Source organism: Sorex fumeus, unplaced genomic scaffold (genome assembly GCF_029834395.1).
Source record: "Sorex fumeus unplaced genomic scaffold, SorFum_2.1 ptg000169l, whole genome shotgun sequence".
NCBI classification, from domain to species: Eukaryota; Metazoa; Chordata; class Mammalia; order Eulipotyphla; family Soricidae; genus Sorex; species Sorex fumeus.
Window position 1 is genome coordinate 9,808,364 of NW_026606226.1, and position 21,957 is coordinate 9,830,320.

The window sequence follows — 21,957 nt, forward strand, 5'->3', positions numbered from 1 at the left end:
TCCTTCCCACCCAGTTAATCAGCTTTCCCCTTAATCAGACTTTGTTAATTTCTAAGATCAGTTTCCCAGAAATCTATGATTTTATATGTATGAGTGAAATATTGCCTTTCTCCTCACCTTATGCCTTATGAACAGTTTACTTTAAAGTAATATCCTTTTTGTATAGATACAGGAAGACCGTTAACATTATGCTTTGTAACTTAGGATTTGATTGGCCTTGAATATTATTCACTCCCGGGCATCTTTCTCGACTTAAGCCTCAGTTGCCCTTAGTTCCTAACACCCCAAAAGCAGGGTCCCGACGAGGGACTGAATGGACCCAGGGCAAGCAGTGAGCTACCCTGGCAGCGAAATGGGCCAGGCCAAAGTGCCACGATTCTTAACTATAAGTTAAGAGTTTGATCATGGACAAATGCTGTCATGATCCAAGGTAACGACAAGACTAGGATCCTGCTAGGGGTGGGAAAGACTATCTGGCCTGAGCACTGTAGTCTGAGATCAAGATGGCCCTAGGAGAGCAATTCTATAAGTTTAAGATATTTCTTACTGTATCCATACAAAATGATTTATATTATATTCTTGTACGCTTGTCGGACAAGGAGAGGAGTGGCACGCCCATGGGATTCTGCTCTAAGGTGGGTCCTCCTGCTGAGGAAGGATCTGTCCTAGGAGCGGTCTTCCCTGAGGCTAAGATTTCTACCCCTGTTGATCTCCACCCGTATTGATTGTGACCACACCTATGTGTAATTGTTTCCCCAATTCCTCATGGAGAGAGGATTTTAACTGTACTGTAGGAGCGGGCTGGAGCAGAAGGAAGAAGAGAGTTCAGAGAGGGTCAGAAGGAAGAGGAGGATGAAGGGGAATGGAGAAGGAGAATGAAGTAGCATGGGGGCAGAGACAGAAGGAGAGATGAGGAGGGAATCAGAATAAACTACGACTAATACCTACCAGCCTGGCCCTCGTTCCTTCCTCTGCCTGACCATCGCCATCGACCTCTCCGGGGTGGGAGAAGGGTGAGACTACCGAACGCGGGCGGCGGGAGAGATAGAGCCACCGCCGCTGAGTTGGGTGCCGAGCCCCCTCTTGTGTGAGTTTACACATGGAATGTCACACTATACTTACTTCATTGGGAGAAATCCCACTTGGTGGTAGAAAAATCTTTTAATACTAACTGGAATCGATAGAACATTTGGTTGAGTAGTTTCCCATGTCCAGAAGTGATCTGGGCTGGACCTTTGGTGGGAAGTTCATCATTTCTAATGCAGTCTCCTTAATTGGAAACAGGTTTGCTCATTTCTTGGAAAGTTTAGTGTTGGTATGTGTTTCTCGGCATTTAATCTACTAACTCATTGGCATATAATTGTTATAACAGTCTATGTATCCTTTTGCATTTGTGTGATCTTAGTTACAAGGTTTCATTGATTTTGAGTTCTCTTGGGGGAAAAATAAGCTCTGGTTTCAGATCTTTTCTATTTTATCACCTACTTGCCTGTATCAGTTTCAAATGATATATTTTGGAGAATATTATTTATTGTGAAATGTTCACATCCATTTGGTTTATTTAGAGAGATTTCTTTTCTGTCTTTCCCATGTGATTTCTAGCCACTCTGCTAAGCACTTCTCTAATATTGTCTTTAGTATTCAACAGAATGACTACAAAGGGCCAGAGAGCTCGTACCTTGCATATGGCAGATCCCAAAACAATGGCTACCAACAACAAAAAAAAATCAAAGCAGAAGAAAAGTTTATTTGTAATCTCAAGAAGTTTAGGAATTTGATTTAAAAAAAAAAGTTAGAAAATAATAAAAACAACAGTACCAATTATTCTGAGTATCAGCTGATGGGGCAGTCAGACACACAGATTGCAGTGGGGCTGTCTGGCCAGAGTACCCTGGTCTACAGCTTCTGGATTAGGATGGCAGAAGCACCTCCTCCTCCATTGCAGATACTGGCAAGGCCATATTCTCCGTTCTTCAGGGCATGAACCATATGAACAACAATCCTGGCTCCCGACATCCTGTAATTAAAACCACAGTTTAGTTTTAACTTCATCAATCACTTACAGCTTAAAAGAATTAAGGGGCTGGTTTGACCCCAAAATTAAAATACGAGCTTAATACATGAAGCAGACAGAACCATCAGAAATGGAGGAGGGTGGGAAAATTAAGTATTCTACTAATAACAGCGACTGCTGTGAAGAAGTTTAAGACAAAAATACAGAGGCATGCATTAAGCTAGATGTTTTCGTACTATTTTACCTACCCAATTGGATGTCCCAAAGAAACGGCTCCTCCGTTGATATTCACTTTTTGAGGGTCAATCTCTAGCATTTTGATGTTTGCTAATACAACCACGCTGAAAGCTTCATTTACTTCCCACATTGCAATATCTTCTTTTTTCAGTCCTGCATCTTTAAGAACCTTTTTAAAACATCAAATAGACATTGGTTTCTTAAATCTGGTTTATATTTCCCTTGTAAATTTTTTTTTGTTTTTTGTTTTTTGGGTCACACCCAGCGATGCACAGGGGTTACTCCTGGCTCTGCACTCAGGAGTTACTCCTGGCGGTGCTCAGGGGACCATATGGGATGCTGGGAATCGAACCCGGGTCAGCCGCCAAACGCCCTACCCACTGCTATCGCTCCAGCCCCTTCCTTTGTAAAATTTAAATACAAATTTTGGCATTTAATTTAGACCTGTATATTCCTACTTAGGGCTGGAGCGATAGCACAGTGGGTAGGGCATTTGTCTTGCACGTGGCCGACCCGGGTTCGATCCTTTCGCCCCTCTCAGAGAGCCAGGCAAGCTACTGTGGCATATTCGTAATGCCAAAAACAGTAACAAGTCTCACAATGGAGATGTTACTGGTGCCCGCTCGAGCAAAATTGATGAACAATGGGAGGACAGTGCTACGGTGCATATTCCTACTTCAGAGAGACAGCTTGGCTTTTGGCTACCTCAGAAGAATGAACACTAAATGGTAGCATTTACTAAATGGGAGAGATCTACCTAAGGGTTGGATGTCCTTGAATCCCTGTAGTTTATAAAAGTTGCGGCGTGGCACAACGGCGTAATAGTACAGCAGGTACTGTGTTTGCCTTGCATGTGACCAACCCGAATTCCATCTCCAGCATCCCATATGGTCCTCCAAGCACTGCCAGGAGTAACCCCTGGGCATCGCCCAGTGTCACCCAAAAAGCGAAACAAAAGTTGCCATGGGGTCACAGATTTTGAGTCACAGATTTTCATAGTTATTATGTTTTATAGTCTCTGAGTCTTGACTTGAGACATCTTATTATCTCATTCCTACTTTGGACAAACTGGCAGGCTACCGAATGTAGCCTGCCCACACGGCAGAGTCTGGCAAACTCCCCGTGGCATACCCAATATGCCAAATACCAGTAACAATGATGGGTCTCATTCTCCTAAAGAGCCTTGAATATAATCTCAGGGCTAGGATGAAGGAGACATTACTGGGGCCTGCTCGAGGCAATCGACAAAATAACAGGATGGTTGTGATCGTGATTATGTTTTATATTGCGAGTTAAAGTATGATTAATAGCTCAGTTACGAAGGTGTGAAAATCCCAGTGGTTGTGGTATTGGCTTTCCTAAGTAGTGCCCTTGAAGAGGGCTGGGCCGTGGGGTGCTTGTCCTGCAAGCATGAGGCACTGGGTTTGGTCCTTGGCGACACGAAAATACGTGGTTTTGAGTAGTAGTAAAATTAACATGAAAATTCACTCCTTCCTTCAAAACTGTATTGCCTTTGCTTTCCAATGTGGTGTGTTCAGCTCAGCAGTTGTGTGATTTGTCTCTCAGCTTACTGGACCTTCCACAGAGATTCAAACAATTTTGGGGTACGTAGCGTTTCTCTAGTTCTACTTGAAAACAACCTCCTCTACTTCCCTGTGAGGAGATGTTTTCTTTTCATACTGGACATTAGCTTTGAATTCTCAAATCTGGCCCTTCACCGATGCCTGTTCGTCCCTGCTACGCTTACAGATCTAGGATGGTAACCACAAGAGAGAGGTACGTGCAGAATCAGAAGAGCAAATGACAGATGTCATTGTTTCTTGGGGCCATACCATGTAATGCTCGGGGGACCATATGGGATGCTGGGAAGCGAACCCAGCTCAGCTGTATGGAAGATAAATACCCCATCAAACAATGTACTTTACAATTGGAAAAATTCCCCCAACCACTGCCAGGAGTAATTCCTGAGCGCGGAGCCAGGAGTAACCCATTAACATCGCTGGGTGTGACCCAAAAAGATGAAAAAGTGATTTAAAAAAAAAAATTTGGAAAAACTGGGGCAAATTTTGGTGTGGCTCAACGAGTTGTACTAGGTTGTAATCTGGACTGCCGTTTCCAGGAGACATGGGGAAGAAATGAAAATCTGAAACCCATCACCTTAGCTACAAGCAAACCACATTCGACCTTACCTTTGGCACAGCATGTGCAGGAGCAATCGGAAAATCAATAGGGTCTACAGCAGCATCTGCAAATGCTTTATCAGAAAAAGGTCATTCAATTTTCTACTGAGCTGCAGAGCTAGTACAAGCAGGCGGGGCGCCCCACCAGCAGTAAGCCCCCAGACCAAGTCTTAAGAGTTGTTCCATACTGCTTTGGGGGTGTAAATTCCTTTACCTCTGTATTCGCTCGCACCTTCTATCGGTCCTCTAAGCAGGTGATACTACCCCCCCATGGGAGGGCGCTAAATTCTTTCTGAGAAGTAAACCCAGCGAATTGGGGAACCTTCAGTTCCCTAGGAGGGCTGGTCTCGGCAGCTGGTGAACAGCGAGGGCGCGGTTACACTCTGCAGAGTGACAACTGGACAAGCTTGGATCTCAACTGAAAACTGGATTTGAGGGGATGCGGGTACGCCACAACATGAATCTGTCAACAACTCAGCCACCACCTCAAGTGACAGTGCACTTCTGTCACTAGGAACAGCCCCGTCTCCTACCTGCTACTCTGGCAAGTGGCTTGACCTTGAGCCTCTTGGCGGCATCTGCAGTCATCAGAACCAGGGCGGCGGCTCCGTCGTTGAGCGTGCTGGCATTGGCAGCCGTTACTGTACCTGTGGGCGCCCGTGAGTATGGAGTCCAAAATCAGACGCTGCACTACTGACTGACCTACGAGTGCCCTTGCCGGGTGGCGAAATAGTACACAGGGGTATGGCATCTGGTTTCAATTTCTAGCACTTCTTCCTCTCTGACACACCTCCCCGCCCCACCCCAAAAGAACGTCTTTCCAGGCTTGGAATGAACCCTGGGCCTCACACATGCAAGGCAAGTGCCTTAACCCTGTATACTCTCTCTGGCCCTTAAGTACCTTTCAAACTGACTTCTACTTTGTCAGTTTTTAGAAATATTTTTTTTATTAGTGAGACATCATGAGGTACAGTTGTAGACTTACAAATTTTTGTGCTTGGGTTTCAATTATACAATGATCAAATACCCATCCCTCCACCAGTGCCCATTTCCCACCACCACGGATCCCAGTATCCCTCCCACCCCCCATCTCCCCCATCCCACCCCGTCTCTGTGGCAGGGCATTCCCTTTTGTTCTCTCTCTCCTTTTGGGTGCTGTGGTTTGCAAAAGAGGCATTGAGTGGCAATCATGTTCGGTCTATAGTCTACTTTCAGCATGCTTCTCCCATCAGTTTTTAAAAATATTAAGGAAGACTCCATAGGCTGTTGCTTGGTGGTATACAACGAGTTTCAACATGTAAAATACTTTTCTCAAAGGATTTCAAAAACAAGGCCGGAGACAGAACTGCTGGTACTAAGGGAGTTTGCGTGGCACGTGGCTGACCCAGTTTTAATCCCTGGCATCCCTTATGATACCCTGAGCATCGCCATGTGGCGCCCAAAAAAATCCAACAATATTCTACAGTCTCCAGAGATGTCTGATCATATGATAATAAGTAAATATTTTCTAAGGTTGTTTATAATAAAGTACCTGGAGCAGGACTGCCTGTTCCTTTTGGGGGGAGGGGGGAAGGGTTGGTGTTTACACTTGCTCGGGAGACCACAGGTCAGCCGTGTGTAAGCCCAGAACCTTACCTTGCCCACTGTATTCTCTCTCCAGCCCCTGCATACAGTCCCTTCTTGGCACTCACCATTTTCTTTCTGGAAGACTGTCTTGAGCTTTGGCACTTTGCTGAAGTCAACACGTTTATATTCTTCATCTTCTTTTACTACTACATCTGGTTTACCTAAAAGAAAAAAAAATGTTTAGTAATCAGTCAGTAAGAAAATCATTTAGAATTCCAGGAGCGCGCAACATCTTATGCTATTCATAACAAGCAATACAAAAGCGTCTGGGGGAGATTGTCCGCCGTAGAGGCAGAGGGAGGAGTGGGATGTGGGGGGACACTGGGGACCCTGGTGGTGGAAGATGTGCACTGATGGAGGGATGGGTGATCGATCGTTGTATGACTGAAACTCAAACGGGAAAGCTTTGTGACTATCTCATGGTGATTTAAAAAAAAATGTTTTTAATAAAAAAATTTTAAAAAAAGAAAATCACTCGCCTTCGTCTGTTAGCTTGAACATTGTTCAGATGTCCAGCTTTGACACCCTGTCCCAAGAAAAACTGCCTGGAGAGGTTTCCCTTGAGATGGAGGCAGCAGCAGTGAGAAGCCAAGAAAAGTGTGTCCTGACCCAGTTCTAGAATCATTCTCACAGACCCTTTAATAAGGAGGCACATCTGTGGAGGTGGGGGTGGGGGGGTCTATTCATTTTTATTATATAGCCTTTTTATTTTTGATTTTTATTTTTTTGCTTTTTGGGTCACACCTGGCGATGCACAGGGTTTACTCCTGGCTCTGCACTCAGGAATTACTTCTGCCAGTGCTCAGGGGACCAGATGGGATGCTGGGAATCGAACCCGGGTAGGCCGCGTGCAAGGCAAACGCCCTACCTGCTGTGTTGTTGCTCCAGACCCAAGCATATTCACTTTTAAATCCCTTTCCAGATAAGCTAGTTTATTGCGTGTCATTTCTATTAGAATCTTTCCTGTTGGGGGACCTCACCCGACTGTGCACAGAGATTGAACTTGGGCTGGACATTATACAGCTGGGCTCTCTCTGGCCCTCTATTAGTCTTAATACATAATGCATTCATCAAAATAGAGAAAACAGCACTTAGGTTAATGTTTCGTGTTTAAAACTTAAACATGAAAAGTTCAGGCAGGGGGTGTGGGGTTGCCTAAAGAGTACGGCAGGCAAAAAGGAACAAACAACCTCAGTATCTGCATTGCAAACCATAATGCCCAAGAGGAGAGGAGGAGGAGGAGGAGGAGGAGGAGGAGGAGGAGAAGGAGAGAAAACAGGCTGGGGGCAGGGGGGGGCAGGGTCACTGTGGTGGGAAACGTACACTTGTGAAGGGATGGTGTTGGAACATTGTATGATTGAAACTGGATCATAAACAGCTTTGGAACTCTGTATCTCATGGTGACTCAATAAATAAGTAACAGTATAGCATGCGGGTGGGCCGGGAGATAGGACAGTGGATGGGGCATGTGGCTGACCCAGGTTCCATCACCTGCATCCGATATGGTCCCCTGAGCATCACCAGGTGTGACCCTCCTCCCCCCCAAAAAAACAAAGTAACAATCTCTATAGCTATGAAAACAAAAACCATCTTTCCTCCACCTTTGGTTGTAATTGTGACAGGAGTAACTTCATCCGCAAATTTTCCCGCCTCCCACGCTTTTTTACTTCTGGTGTAGGAGTTAATGGCGTAGGCATCCTGTTCCTCGCGTGCAATGTTCATTTTCTTTGCAGTGTTCTCAGCACAGTTGCCCTGATAAAAAGGTGGGTAGGATTTTTTTAATTACCATGTGTATCATAATACTGTAGTGTGCAGTGAATTTTGCCTTAGTCCAAAAGTCGTCATGTTAAAGGCAAAGGATGAAATGGTTACTGAATCTCTGAGCTAAACTGATTGCAAGAGGCTGCTGTTCAGTCATGGAGAAAATATTTCCATGTATGAATGAGACTCTGAGTTGAATCCCAGCATTCTTCCCGACCCTACAATAAATAAGCTCAGCATTTCTAATGCCCAGCCTTCGGTCGCTTCTAAAATACAGAGTAAAGAAAATCAAGCAGTACTACACAGTAGAGGGCGTTTCTCCATTAAAAGCCGCCTTACCATATGGATCTTATTGTAGACATCAGTGAGGCCATCTTTCACGATCAGATCTTCCAGCTTGACCCCTCCGTATGGCGTCGCTCCTCTGCTCATGACATAGGGCACGTTGGACATGCTCTCCATACCCCCTGCCACCATCACGTCCTGCGTGACACAGAAGCCAGAGTCAGCCAAGTAGGAGCTGCGAACGCTTTGTTTGAAACATTTATTCCCAGGAAACATACAAATGCTCTTTCCTGGGTAAAAAGATGAATGTAGCAGCATTAGACTCAGATGACCGACATCTCATTTCCCACCTGGTCCCCCATTATGCTTCTGTTAAAACAGACTATGACATTGCTCTGACGCTATTTTTCATGTAGCTGGTGCCTCGTGTTTACATACATGTTTTTTGTTTTTGTTTTTGTTTTTTTTTGCTTTTTGGGTCACACCCGGCAATGCACAGGGGTAACTCCTGGCTCTGCACTCAGCAGTTACTCCTGGCGGTGCTCAGGGGACCATATGGGGTGCTGGGAATCAAATCTGGGTCGGCTGTGTGCACAGCAAACGCCCTACCCGCTGTGCTATCTCTCCAGCCCCTACATACATGTTTTCATAGATGTTTTCATTAGTATTATTCCAGGATCTGTTTTCACTTTACAAGGCAAAAAAAAAAAAAGAAGAATCAATATTTTCTCACAGCCCTTCACTCAAAACAGAAGTCCTACGCCAGAGGAACCCAGAAAATCGAACTCTAGAAAAGTGGAGGTTCTCAGTATTTATTTCAATAGTAGAATAAATGAAACAAAAGGGGGAAAAAACCAAAGACTCTGCAACAGAACAAGTGTTTTGGGAGAGGAGCAGGGGACATGTACAGGCACGCCTGGAACTTACCCAGTGCTGTGAACTGGACACAAACAGTTCAATTGTATTTTCTATGCTTTTTCAATTTTCACCACAGTTCACCTCGTCATTTCTGTTCATAGCTTTTGGGGGGTGGAGGACATGGCCGGTGGGGCTTAAGGCTTACTCCTGGAACTGTATCTGATGCTACGGATGAAACCCAGGCCAGTCCCCGCTATAACCTTGTGGAGATCACAAGCAGAGAGATGGCTTGGAGCGGATCAGCACTTAGCTCAGAGTCTCGGTCTGTCAACAGGCCTAGTTTGCTTGATCTTAGGCAGAGGCCAGCAGGAAGCCAGCACAACTGGGCATATTCGTCACTGGCTCTGGGCCCAGTGATGCAACACACACATTATACTGAAATCCTCTTTCTTTCTGGCAAATACAGTCTGAGACTTAAGGTAAAAAGGTTGTCTGTAACCTAAAATTTCCTGGCTGCAAACTTTTGTGGACTACTCTGACGATAAGACCCAGCATGCGAAGCCAGCTGTCAACTTTTCTTCTTGTTTTGGGATCACTCCTGGCGGAGTGATCTGGGGGTCGTAGTGGGGTGTTGGGAGGTTGAGCCTGGGTCAGCCAAGGGCAACACAAACCCAACTGCAAACTTTTAAACATTTATGCTAATATAAGTTTAAATGGGATCAGCAAACACACTGTTTTAGGCTGAGTGCCTAAAACAGACCCTGCACTGTGTAAATTTCACTCTGAACATGGTCTTTGTGCGCTGGGTATTTTAACCCCTGGAAAGGGACCAATCACTCACCTGATGCCCACACATGAGATTCTGAGAGGCCATCATAATGGCCTTCATCCCAGAGGCACAGACTTTATTGATGGTTGTGCAAGGAGTAGAAATGGGCAAACCTAAAACCAACAGAAATTGGGCAGACTTTAAAAACAAATGCACTAACTTTTAGAGACAACCGAAAATGAATAGTTCATCAAACAAGTGTTCAAAATTTTTTTTCAGGGGCTGGAGCGAAAGCACAGCAGGTAGGGCGTTTGTCTTGCATGAGGCCGACCCCGGTTCGATCCCCAGCATCCCATACGGTCCCCTAGCACAGTGAGGAGTAATTCCTGAGTGCAGAGCCAGGAGTAACCCCTGAGCATCGCTGGGTGTGACCCAAAAGGAAAAAAAATTTTTTTTTCAGCCAATAAGGACCCATGAATGCTAAGTAGAGATTTAATTGAGGTGGGAGGTGGGCAGTGCCAGGGTCTAGCGTAGGTTAGACCTAAGTCTTATGCACTTTGCCACTGAGCTATGCCCAGACTCTTAACATTGTCATTTTTTGTTTTGTTTTGTTTTTTTGTTTTTTGCCGGTCACACCCGGCAATGCACAGGGGTTGCTCCTGGCTCTGCACTCAGGAATTACTCCTGGCGGTGCTCAGGGGACCATATGGGATGCTGGGGATCGAACCGGGGTCGGCCTCATGCAAGGCAAACGCCCTACCTGTTGTGCCATTGCTGAAGCCCCTTAACATTGTCTTTAAGCGAAAGCGGCCTCCAGCGACCATGTCGACTTTTCCCCTTTTTCAGCCACCCCCCTGCAGGCTGGGGTGAATCCCAGTGCCCCTCCATGCCCCTCCACCCCTACGTCAGTCTGGAATGTGTACCTGCTCCCAGCACGGCTTGCCGGGTGGGGGCCTGGCCTTCGCCTCCTTGTATGACATTCCCCATGTAGGCCTCCTTAACCTCCTCCTTTGGAATCCCTATTTTGAAGAAAGCGAGAAGACATTTTTATTCACTGTCATGAGGGCTGGAGCGATAGCACAGCGGTAGGGCGTTTGCCTTGCACGTGGCCCATGTGACCGACCCGAGTTCGATTCCTCCGCCCCTCTCGGAGAGCCCGGCAAGCTACCAAGAGTATCTTGCCCACACGGCAAAGCCTGACAAGCTACCCGTGACGTACTCGATATGCCAAACACAGTAACAACAAGTTTCATGATGGAGACGTTACTGGGCCCGCTTGAGCAAATCGATGAACAATGGGAGGACAGTGCTACAGTGCTACAGATTATTGGTTACCCAATTAGCTACATGCTACACAGCACGTCGGCCGAAGTCCCAAAGAAGCGCTGGTCCCCTGAGCCACTGCCCTACTCACCTGCCTTTTCAATGGCCGCCTTCACCGCGATGGAGCCCAGCTTGGTGGCTGGCACAGAGGCGAGGCTGCCTAGGAAGGAGCCGATGGGGGTCCTGGTGGCACTTACTATGACCACTTCCTGTCACGGCGGAGGGTGGCAAAACAATGAGGTTGAAGAATTTACTCAAAATCTTCTTTCATTCAATAAAAGTTAACTCGTGGCTATGTTGACTAAGGAAGATTTGTACAAATAGCTTTATACATCGAAGATGAAAATAATCTTAGGACGGGAAATGAACCCACTCAAACTTGGTGCGTAATGAGTGAAGAATGACTACTCTAGGAAAAACATGCCTGAATCTTTCCTGGTTCTCTAAAGGAGCTTTGAGGGCTGGAGCAATAGCACAGCCGGTAGGGCATGTGCCTTGCACGCGGCCAAGCCAGGTTCGATTCTCAGCATCCCATATGGTCTCCTGAGCACTGCAGGAGTAATTTCTGAATGCAAAGCCAGGAGTAACCCCTGTGCAATGCCAGGTGTGACCCAAAAACCAAAAAATAAATAAAATAAAGGAGGTTTGAAATGGAAATTTTGATCTAAGGAATCAATTTGAAATTTAAGAAATGGTTGTTGGGGCTGGGAGCAATAGCACAGCGGATAGGGCATTTGCCGGGAATTGAACCCGGGTTCGATTCCCAGCATCCCATATGGTCCCCCGAGCACCACCAGGGTTCCTGAGTACGGCGCCAGGAGTAACCCCTGTGCATCGCCAGGTGTGACCCAAAAAGCAAAGAAAAAGAAATGGTTGATACTTTTACTCATGAGAACTTCGCAAGAGCTCACCCGGGGCCCTGTGCGTGTGGAGGGGCCACGGCAGAGCTGCAATCAGCTCCTCCGGCGTCAGGGGCACCTAGAGTGGCAAGGGCTGCCCTTGTTCCCATTCTGCTATGCTGGGGGAAGCAGCATTCCCCCGGGCTCTGGGCTCTACCGTGAAGTCCTCTCACGTGACCTATTAAAGCCGTGAGGCCCACTCAGCATTCGGCAATCACCTAACACTCCTTCCTGTCCAGGCCCCAGCCCGGCTCCAGCCAGCCCCCTGCAGAGTTAAGAAACTGATCTAGAGATTAGGTCATTTTAGCACTGGATTCTGGGAAAGAAGCAGGAATCAGGCCAAGGAAGAGACTCCTTTTGTTTGGGGGGGGGGGAGGGGCACTCCTGGCTGCAGTCAGGAATCACGCCTGGCGGGGCTCAGGGGACCATATGGCATGCCAGGGATCAAACCCTGTTGGCTGTGTACAACCAGCTATTCCTAATCCTGAAGGGACCCACACAAATACAACCTATAAAGCACAATTTATACTTACATTCAAAGTGGGTTTTGAAACATAACTTCGCTCTACATGTCTTATTTCCTGTAAGAGAAACATATATTGTTAGAATGTAAAAAATTGCTGATACCATCTTAATACTTCCTGGTAGAGTAATGATTTTTTTCCCTGCTAGTTAATATTTCCATTTCCAAGTTTTCCATAACATATATTACGTATGGGGCCAGGGAGAAGCCCCCAAGCACATGTGCAGACAGGCCTTCCTTCTCTGACACCATGTGCCCTGAACCTGCCGGCTCCAGCACAGAAATCAAAGCACAGCAAGCGAGTTTCGGTGGTAATTCGCTTTCTTTTGCGGGTGGTGCCAGGGATGAACCCAGAGCCTCACGTGTGCGAGTCCGGTGCATTATCACCAGGCAGCAGCCCTGCCCCCTGTTCTCTTTGGGGCAGGGTCTCCTGAGCAGTGCGGGGGGCCGCACCTGATACCTGCCCATCCAGGCAGGTTGGCTCAGTGCTCGGCCCAGCAGTGACAGGACCACAGCCAGTGGTGCGCAAGCTCTGATTAACTGTAGAAATGGATATTCTGGGGCTGGGGAGTATGGTGGGTAGGACACGTGCCTTGGACATGGCTAATCCAGGTTCAGTCCTGGAATGCCTGTGTGCAGAGCCAGGAGTAAAGTAACCCCTGAGCGCTATCCGAGTGTGCCCGCCCCCCTCCCCCAATAACAAAAGAAGGGCTGGAGAGATAGTTACAGTTGGTGTTAGCCTCGCTCACAGCCAACCCAGGTTGGAACCCCGGCAGATAGTTCAACTGAGATAGTACCGCGGTAGGGCATTTGCCTTACATGCAGCTGACCCGGGTTCGATCCCCAGCATCCCATATGGTCCCCCATGCGCCACCAGGAGCAATTTCTGAGTGCAGAGGCAGGAAGTAACCCCTGAACATCACAGGGTGTGACCCCAAAAACCAAAAAAAGAGGAAATGTATGTTTCAGGGCGGATGCAGCTCAGCGACAAGAGTACATGCCTCCTAGGTCCCGGGTTTAATTCCCAGAAAATCCTCTCGCGCACGCCCACAGTGCTCAGGGCCTCTCCTGACAGCAGAGGCACATGTGACTAAGCACCAGGCCTCGGGCCCTCTGCAGGCAACGCTCCCACACGCCACGCTCGCTCGGGCCCACGTTCACTGTCTTCAAGATTGAATTGTGGCCTTACAAGGTAAAAAAAATACCCTTATTGCTTAGAGAAAATTTTGTTTTCTTTGGCGCCACACTCTCCTGGCTGTGCTCAGGAATCACTCCTGGTGAGGGGACCATGCAAGGTGCTGGAGATTGAGCCCAGGCCAGACGCATGCAAGGCAAGTGCCCTCCTGCTGTACCCTGAGTCCAGCACCTAGAAAGTTTTTAGATTAAACTTTGGGGCAGGGGTTTCTCCCACGTGGTGCTCCAGAGTCCAAGGCTCCCGATGGCAATTCTCAGCCAACTGGGCCAGCGGCTCAGTGCTGCCAGCCCTGGAGTGCCAGGGGTCCTGGGGATCAAAGCACACAGCTGAACCCACCAACACTTCGGACCACTTGATGCTGGCAATGGAACCCAGGTCAGGTGCATGCCAGGCTTCTACCATAATCACTCTCTCCTGGGACAATGCTAAATCCTTAGACTGGTTTATTTCAAGCTAACATTATAAATATGGCCGAAATAGCCGGATAATTTTTTTTTTTGGCTTTTTGGGTCACACTCAGCAATGCTCAGGAATTACTCCTGGCAGTGCTCAGGGGACCATATGGGATGCTGGAGATAGAACCTGGATTGGCCACGTGCAAGGCAAATGCCCTACCCACTATTCTATTGCTTTGGCCCCCAGAGAATTTCTCTTGCAAGAAAGATTTACCAGCAAGGACAAACCAAAGATGCAGACTATGGTGACTGTTTTGAAATCACTCTACTACCAAGACAGATAACCCCGTGGTAACACTGCCTTGGCAATCAAACAGCCAGTCAATAGTGGAGTGCCAGCACCCTCACTACAGCGGGGAGGGTACCAGTCTTGCCCAGGGTTGAGTTCAATCTCCGGCATCCCATGTGGTCCCCCCAGCATCACTAGGAGTAATTTCTGAGTGCAGAGCCAAGAGCAACCCCTGAGTGGTGGCAGAGGAGATGGGCTGGCCCTTCCCGTCTCCCCACCTGCTTGCAGTTCCGGCTGTCACACCCACAATCAGCCTCCAGGCGCCATCTCAGCGCATCAGTGGCCTTGATCCCGAGACTCCCAAATGAATCTCAAAATGGAGTAGCACCCTACAGAGATGTCTCTGGACCCCAACCATTTACGATGTTAGAATCCATAAGTGAGCGGCCGCATGACCTCTCGTGATAGGCAATAGTAAATTACCTCGCATCTGCCCCTGGCAGGCAGGCTTGAATGGCAGTGGGAAAATTCGAAATAATGGTGGTAGGAAGGTGTAATGGATGGTGTTAAACTATTGAATATAATCAATGTAAGCAACCTTATGAAAATAAATTTTTTAAATAATAATAATAATAAAAACTTCAAAAAAAGTGAGTAACCCCTGGCTCCCCTACCTCCACCCCCCCAAAAAAGGACCATATCAAAATCACCTTTGATCCCTGAGCACTGCCAGGTATGACCCAGACTCTCCCCCTCAACCCTCAAGCCATCTGAAGGGTTCGAGAGAAAGTTACAAGACGTGGAGCAAATCGGGAGTTCCACTGGAATGCCCGACAACGCCCGGTTCAGCTTCACACGCTGCGATGGATACGATCGCGTCTCCCTCCGCTGGCTCGCACCAACCCTGAGGGGCTCTGTCTTCCCGTTCAGCCCCTTGGAAGCCGCCAGTCCAGCAAGGCTTGGCTTTACTCCCCAGCACCCAGTGGACATTTGCCGCCACAGGCCTGGCGCGGGTGACGCTGGCATCAGCCCTGCAGGGACCTGTGCGCCGGGAACAGGGGCAGGGGCGGTGCTTCTCAGAGCCACTCAGCGGGGCAGCCCAGACGCTCCCAGGCGCCTCCCCTCCTCCCAGTGGCCAAGCTGCAGGCCAGGAAGATAATGGACCTGGGCCAAGCCGGCGCCCTCAAGAGGCCAGGCAACAGGACACGGGCGGGCGCCTAACTGCAAGGGCATGAGGGTGCATAACCTGTGCCAAGAAAGTGGAGTGCCTGGCAAGAACGCGAGGCAGCAGAAGTGGGCGCCAGGACACGACTCAGAGAAATGAGGGGAGAGTGGGCTGGGGCTCCCACGGGGACCCCCGAGGACAGCACGCTGCTTTCCTGTCCTGGGGGGGGGGGGGGGATCTGGCCTCCCTCACAGATCCTCCTTTCTCTTGGCACCATGGTGCTGAGCAAGGTGACCTGTACAAGGGAGGGGAGGGGGAGCCCATTCCCCCCCCCACACCTCTAGCGTGGCCTGCATGGTCTGGCGCCCGGGGAACTCAGGTGGGGCCAAGTGCCTGGGTCCCCCAGGGGCTGCTCCCAAGTGACCCGTCAGTTCCCCCCTCTTGGTGGGCTAGTGTGAGAACAAGGTGAGGCCTCGGGAAAGCACCGTAGGGGGCCCCTCCTCACAGGGAACTAGGGGTTCCCTTCCTCCCTCCAGGCTGGACCACCCGCAAGCTCGAGCTCAGTTCCACACTCTCAGGGACCAGTGGCCAATCACAGCTGTCACTGTCCCTTAGGCTGCCCTGTGGGTGGGCCCCATGGCCCCAATGCTGAGTCCGCGTCTCCGCCCAGCTCAGCCTCCGAACGGGCCTCCAGCCCCACAGCCAAGTCACGACTTCCCTCGATAGGGCTGGGCTGGGGGGTTCCCAGCAGTGCTCAGGGGGCCCGTGGCCACTCCCTGAGATTCCAGCTGGCCAGCGTGGCCACCTCCACCCACCATCCAAACCAGGATTTTCACTGCCCACTCCCAGCAGCAGTCTCCCCCCATATGGAACGACACAGCAAGGGCTCAGGCCCATGGCGCCGGGCCGGCTTGCAGGGCAGAAAGGCTGGAGCAGCCCAGAGGCACAGACCACCAGGCTTCACAACCAGCCAGGCCCAGCCCTGCCCTGCCCTGCCACATGCTACTTGCTTCCTCAACATCCTGCAGCCCCCAGCAAGGGCGCGGGGGTGGCCTGACGGCACACACAGCTCAATGTGGCCGTCCCTTGGAGGTGCAGCCAGACTCCCCCTTAGCTGCCAGGGCCTCCAGGGGCCACCGCCAGCCCAGGACCTCAGCTCCTGTGAGCCACCAGGAGGACCCCCAGCACACCCTGCTTAAGGTCGGCCTCTTACACCAGCAAGCCCAGTTCCCGCAAACCCCATCACCCACAGAAACAGGGAGGTGTGTATTTGAGGGCAGAGGGGCATACCCAACGACGCTTGGGGGCTACTCCCGGCTTGGTGCTCAATTATCCCCCTGGTGCCAGGGACCACACTAGGGCTCCCTCATGCAAAGCAAACTCTGGCCTTTGAGTCATCCCTGGGCGGAGAAGGGCAATCAGCTGGCAAGGTGCCCCCCCGACCCTCCATGAGCTCCGGGAGGGAGGGGAGGCTTGGGACAACCCCCACACACTGGCCACTGCAGGGAGGGGGTTGTGAGCACAGGAAGGCAACGAGCCAGGCCCCGGGCAGTTGGGGGGAAGCCCAGCATGGTGCAACCTTCAGTGGTCCAGGTGCTCGCCACACTGGAGGTTCCAAGAAGAGACGGGCAGTATTTGCTTACCATCCTGTGGCGGCAGGAGACACTGAACAAATATTTGTCCATGAAACCGTGGACACCTTTCAGGGAGAGTAAACACACCGGGAAGTGAGCAAAATAGTGCGGATGTGCAGAGAGGCAGCTGGTCAGGCCAGGAAGCATCAGCCTGGGGTGGAGGCCAGGAAAGAGCACTCGGGAACCAGGGGGAGGACTTGTGGGCCGGGACAGAGTGGCTGACGCTAAATATAAAAAGCGGAGTGGAAGCAGGAGACCCGGGGAGCTGCCAGAGAAGGAAGCACAGGGCCAACAGGCCACTCGAGGCTTTGCCACTCCCAACAGGGCCACTCCTGGGGCCGGGGACATAGTATAGGTAGGAGCTAAGGCACTTGCCTTGCACATGCCAACCCAGATCAGTCCCTGATGCCACGTGTGGTCCCCCGAACGGCACAAAAAAGTGAGTCTCCACAGTCCCCAGCATCGCACCCTCCCTCTGGCTCGGAACCACTCTGGCCCCTGGAACAGGTCCCAGGCTGTGTGAGAACCACCTGGGAGCCCCCCACCCATGTGGCCAGAGTGACAGTGCAGGGGGCTTGGTCTTGTCACCCGATATGGTCCCCTGAGTCCTGCCAGGAATGATCCCAGGCCAGGAGTAAGCTCTGAGCACAATGACCTGGGTACAGCCCACAAACAAACAAACAAATAAACAAATGTGCCCGGACTCTTTGCAAAGTTTCTGCCTCTTCCCAGATATTTGCTGACCCTGACGCTTCACTCCTCAAGGCCTCAGTGAGACTCTGGGAGGTGCAAAGTGTACCTGGCTGGGACAAGACTGTCCCCTGAGTCCAGCTCTGGAGTAGCCCGAGGTGCTGCTAAGTATGACTCAGAAACAAACAGAAACAAACACAAGCTTTTTTTTGTCTGTTTGTTTAGTGTGGGGAGGACATTATTTGGGCTTCATCAGGTAGTCCTGGGGTACCAAATGGGGTGCTGGTGACTGAACCCAGATCAGCCACACGTGAGGCAGGTGCCCTGCCCATTGGACTCTCAGTCCTGTCCCCTCTTACTAAACTGAAGTTTTTCATTGCTGAGTGCACCATTATGGGCCGAGGTATGTCTCCCCCAAAGCAAGTCTTCACCCCGGGGACCTTTCAGTAACTTTATTTCTGAGTGGGGCTTCCCAGAGGCAGTTACCCTGAGGTCAGCAAGTGGACCCCCCTGACCCCCTCCGCACAAGCCACATCCCTTCCCGGGAAGCCAGGAGCACCTCAAGCAAGGGGCAACTGCAGCAGCCCCAAAAACCAGAGCACTCGCCAAAGGCCTGAGAGGCCAGGAAGGGCCCCAGAGTCCTGCCCCGGCCAGTCTCGCCCCGTCCCGCCCAGTCAGGCCTCGGTGCCGGGAGCTGATGAACTGGCCCCACGTGCATCTTAGCTAGGCCCAGGCCATTCTCCAGCCTCTCTGGGGCATGCTGCATCCCACAGAGGACCCCCCCGCCTCTCGGAGGTCACCCGCCCCACGCAGCTGCCTCCCCACTCTGGCCTGGCATCCCCCCCTCTCCCCTGCTGGCTGGGTGAGCACCCGGAGCTGAGCCCCTGCCTGCAGCCACAACTCCAAGCGCAAGCCAGGACCCCAACCAGCACCCTCTCCCGGTGTCTTCCCTAGTGAGAGCCCTGACCCCACGGCAGGTCAGCCCCCTAAGCCCCCCACCATCCTACTTTCTACTGGGGCCCGGGGCCAGGCCAGGGCTCCCACAGGCAGAGCCGTCTCACCCCCAGGCACGCGGTCCACAGCCTCCAGCTGAGCCCAGTGTGTCCTGCTGGCTCAAGGCCACAGCGCCGCAGGCCACACACCCACAGGATCAAAGGCATCGAGAGGAGCGGAAACCGAGCCAGGGCCATGTGGCTCAACGAGGCCCACCAAGCCCCTTCTAGCAGGGACAGACAGAGGGGGCACAGGGAATCCAGCACCCAGGGCGCACCTGGAGGTGAGGTGCATTTGGCATGGACAGTACCAGCACACCAGGCACGGGGACAGACGGACGCAGCCAGTGGGGTCACCAGAGCCAGGGCTCAGGGCCACCCTGCAGAATGAACCAAAGGGCACCAGCACACATGAGCGGCAGTTGGACGGGAGGGTGGGGGGAAGGGGGTCTCCAGCTGACACCCACTGCAGCAGATTAGGAGCTGGGTCCAGGGCACCGACACGTTCTGCCTTCCACAATACAGAGAACTGGGCGACAGCCAAGATGTGGTTGCTCTGCCCAGCACTTTTTTTTTTAAAGTCTGAATATTTAAAGAGACAATAATTTGGGATCCAAGCAAGAAAACAGAAAGGTCAATATTGACCTACTGGAAACCGAAAATAACCTAAGAAAACAAAAATGAGGGCTGGGGTGATAGCACAGCGGGTAGTGTGTTTGCCTTGCACACGGCCAACCCGGGGTTGGATTACCAGCATCCCATATGATCCCGCAAGCACTGCCAGGAGTAATTCCTGAGTGTAAAGCCAGGAGTAACCCCTGTGCATTGCTGGGTGTGACCCCCCAAAAAAGCAAACAAAACTAAACAATGGAGAACTGGGGGGGGGGGAAGAGTCAGGGCTTCAAGCTCTTCCCTACAGCCAATCCCAGAGCTAGGTATAGCCCCAAAGACCCCCCCACCCCCCCCAAAAAAAAAAAACAACCAGGAAACATGGCTGAAGGCAGGGCAGATGGCAGGAGGGTCAGAGGCTCAAGCTTTCTATGCCCATGGGGGTTCAAACCCCAGCAGCACATGCCCCTGGGGAGCCCCACCTTTCCTAAACCTACTCCTGATTTTCCATTTTCTCGACCACCCAACATGAGCTCTGGGCTGTCATCACTTCCTACTGGACAGACACCCTGTTTCTTGCTGGGATGCTCCTTCCGCCTCCATTTTCAGCACCCGTGGACAGCAGTTCGCTGCACACTTCAGGCCTCCAAGACAAAACCCCGAAATCCAAGGAGCTCCATACAACTGGACTTCCCACCACACTGGAAGGCCGAGTTGATTGGCCAGACTGGAAAGTCCAGGCACGTCTACCACACTGCTGAGTTCTCCACCGACTTTGTACTTTTTTTTTTCTCTCTTTCTTCAAGTGCTCCAGCTCGGGGCTACAACGTTGTGCAGGGCTGAGAACCTCCACTTGCTTTGCTGTCCGGGTTCCCACTGGCTCAGAGGGCCACTCTGGCGGCCAGCAGGTGTAAAAGGCCCACAGATGACGCAGGCCCCTGGCCACACCTGGCCGCTGGATGGGGGCCAGGTGGCAGCAGAAGTTGAAGCGGGCCTTGGGCTCGCATTCCCGGCTCCGTGGGCCCCTCCACCCACCCACCCACTTTCTCTTGGGTTCTGCCCGGCTCCGAGTGGGCTCAGCAGGCTTCCTTACTCTGACACATGGAAATGCACTTTCGCCCCTCAAAGGCTCCTGTGCCCCACCCACCCCTCAAATCAGCTCAAACCAGAAGGGGAAAACTCGCCTCCGGAAGCCGGGAAAGGGGACGCTGGACCCTATCAAGTATCTTTCAGGTGGCAACTAAGTATCCCAGGGCGAGAGCGGCGAGACAGACGGTGGGGATGGTTCAAATCACTCCAGGGGAGGGGCACCGGGTCTTTGCAAGGCGCCTCGAATCCCAAGTTTACCCGCGGAAACAAACGAGATGGGCAAACGCTCTTCTCAAGAGGCTGCCCGGAGACGGAACCGGGGTCTCGCAGCTGACCAGGGGGGGAGTCCAGGACCTCCGGGCTGCCCCGGAACAAGTCCGGAGCCTCCCACGTGTCCCGTGAGAGAGGCCCGGGGCCTCGCGGTTGCCCGGGAGAGATCCAGGGCTCCCCAACAGCCCCGGGAGAAGTCCAGGGCCTCCCAGCTGTCCGGGGAGAAGTCCGGGGTCTCGCGGCTGCCCCGGGGAGGTCCAGGGCCATCCAGCTGTCCCGGGAGAGGACCGGGGCCTCCCAGCGGCCCCGGGAGCGGACCGGGACCTCTGGGTTGCCCGGGACAGGTCCAGGGCCTCCCAGCGGCCCCCCGGGAGAAGTCCGGAGCCTCGCGGCTGCCCCCCCAGGGGGTCCAGGGCCCCCCAGGAGCGCGGCCCGGCCCAGCCCCATCCCGATCGCGGCGGACGCGCAGGGCCTGGGGCGCGCCCCGTGGGGTGGACGCGCGGGGCGCCCTGCGGCGCCGAGTCCCGCGGTGGCCGGGTCCCGCGCTCCTCACCTGCATCAGTCTCCGAAGCAGGGCACCGCGCCCACGGGCGCCGCCGCGCAGGAGGGCCGCGGGCACCGCCATGGTCCCGGGGCGCCGAGCGGGGGCTTCAAGGGCGGAGAGCGGCCCGAGTGCGCAGCGCCCGCGCAGCCGCCCGCCCCGCGCCCGGCCCCGCCCCCGCGCGCCTCCGCCAATGGCCGCGCGGGCGGCGGGACGCGCTGCCATTGGCCCGGGGCCGAGGGGCGGAGGCCTGCGCTTCCCGCCTCCTCCAATGGCAGGCCCGGAGCTCGGCGGCCCGCGGCTATTGGCCCGCGGCCAGGGAGGCGGGGCGGAGGCTTGACACCCGGACGCCCGAGCCAGCGGTCGGGGCCCGGGACAAGGTTGGCAAACTTCTGACAAGTCTTGGGGCGCTGGCACGGGAGCCAACAGGCACCTGACACGCCAGAAGTTCAGGTTTCCAACGTCCCCGACCTTCGAGGTCGTGGGTTAGGCGTAACCGTAACCTTGAGCCTTGTTTCCCCTCTCTGAGCTTGCTTCTCTCGCCAACCGTAAAGCAGGAAACGAAAACTCCTCCCCAAAGAATATATATAAATATATATGTAGGGGAGGAGGC

At 52.1% G+C, this 21,957-nt stretch overlaps 1 protein-coding gene across 1 annotated transcript; it reads right to left on the reverse strand.

Moving 5' to 3' along the window:
* Nucleotides 1-1,727: 1,727 nt before the first annotated feature.
* Nucleotides 1,728-21,504, reverse strand: ACAT1 (acetyl-CoA acetyltransferase 1). The gene is made up of 12 exons (XM_056107600.1): nt 21,357-21,504; nt 12,486-12,533; nt 11,145-11,262; nt 10,654-10,749; nt 9,803-9,903; nt 8,158-8,301; nt 7,659-7,809; nt 6,123-6,218; nt 4,965-5,078; nt 4,441-4,505; nt 2,263-2,420; nt 1,728-2,017 (listed from the first exon to the last, which is right to left on the reverse strand). Exons 1-12 carry the CDS (start codon nt 21,426-21,428, stop codon nt 1,897-1,899), a joined length of 1,284 nt encoding a protein of 427 aa, XP_055963575.1. The 5' UTR covers nt 21,429-21,504; the 3' UTR covers nt 1,728-1,896.
* Nucleotides 21,505-21,957: the final 453 nt, after the last annotated feature.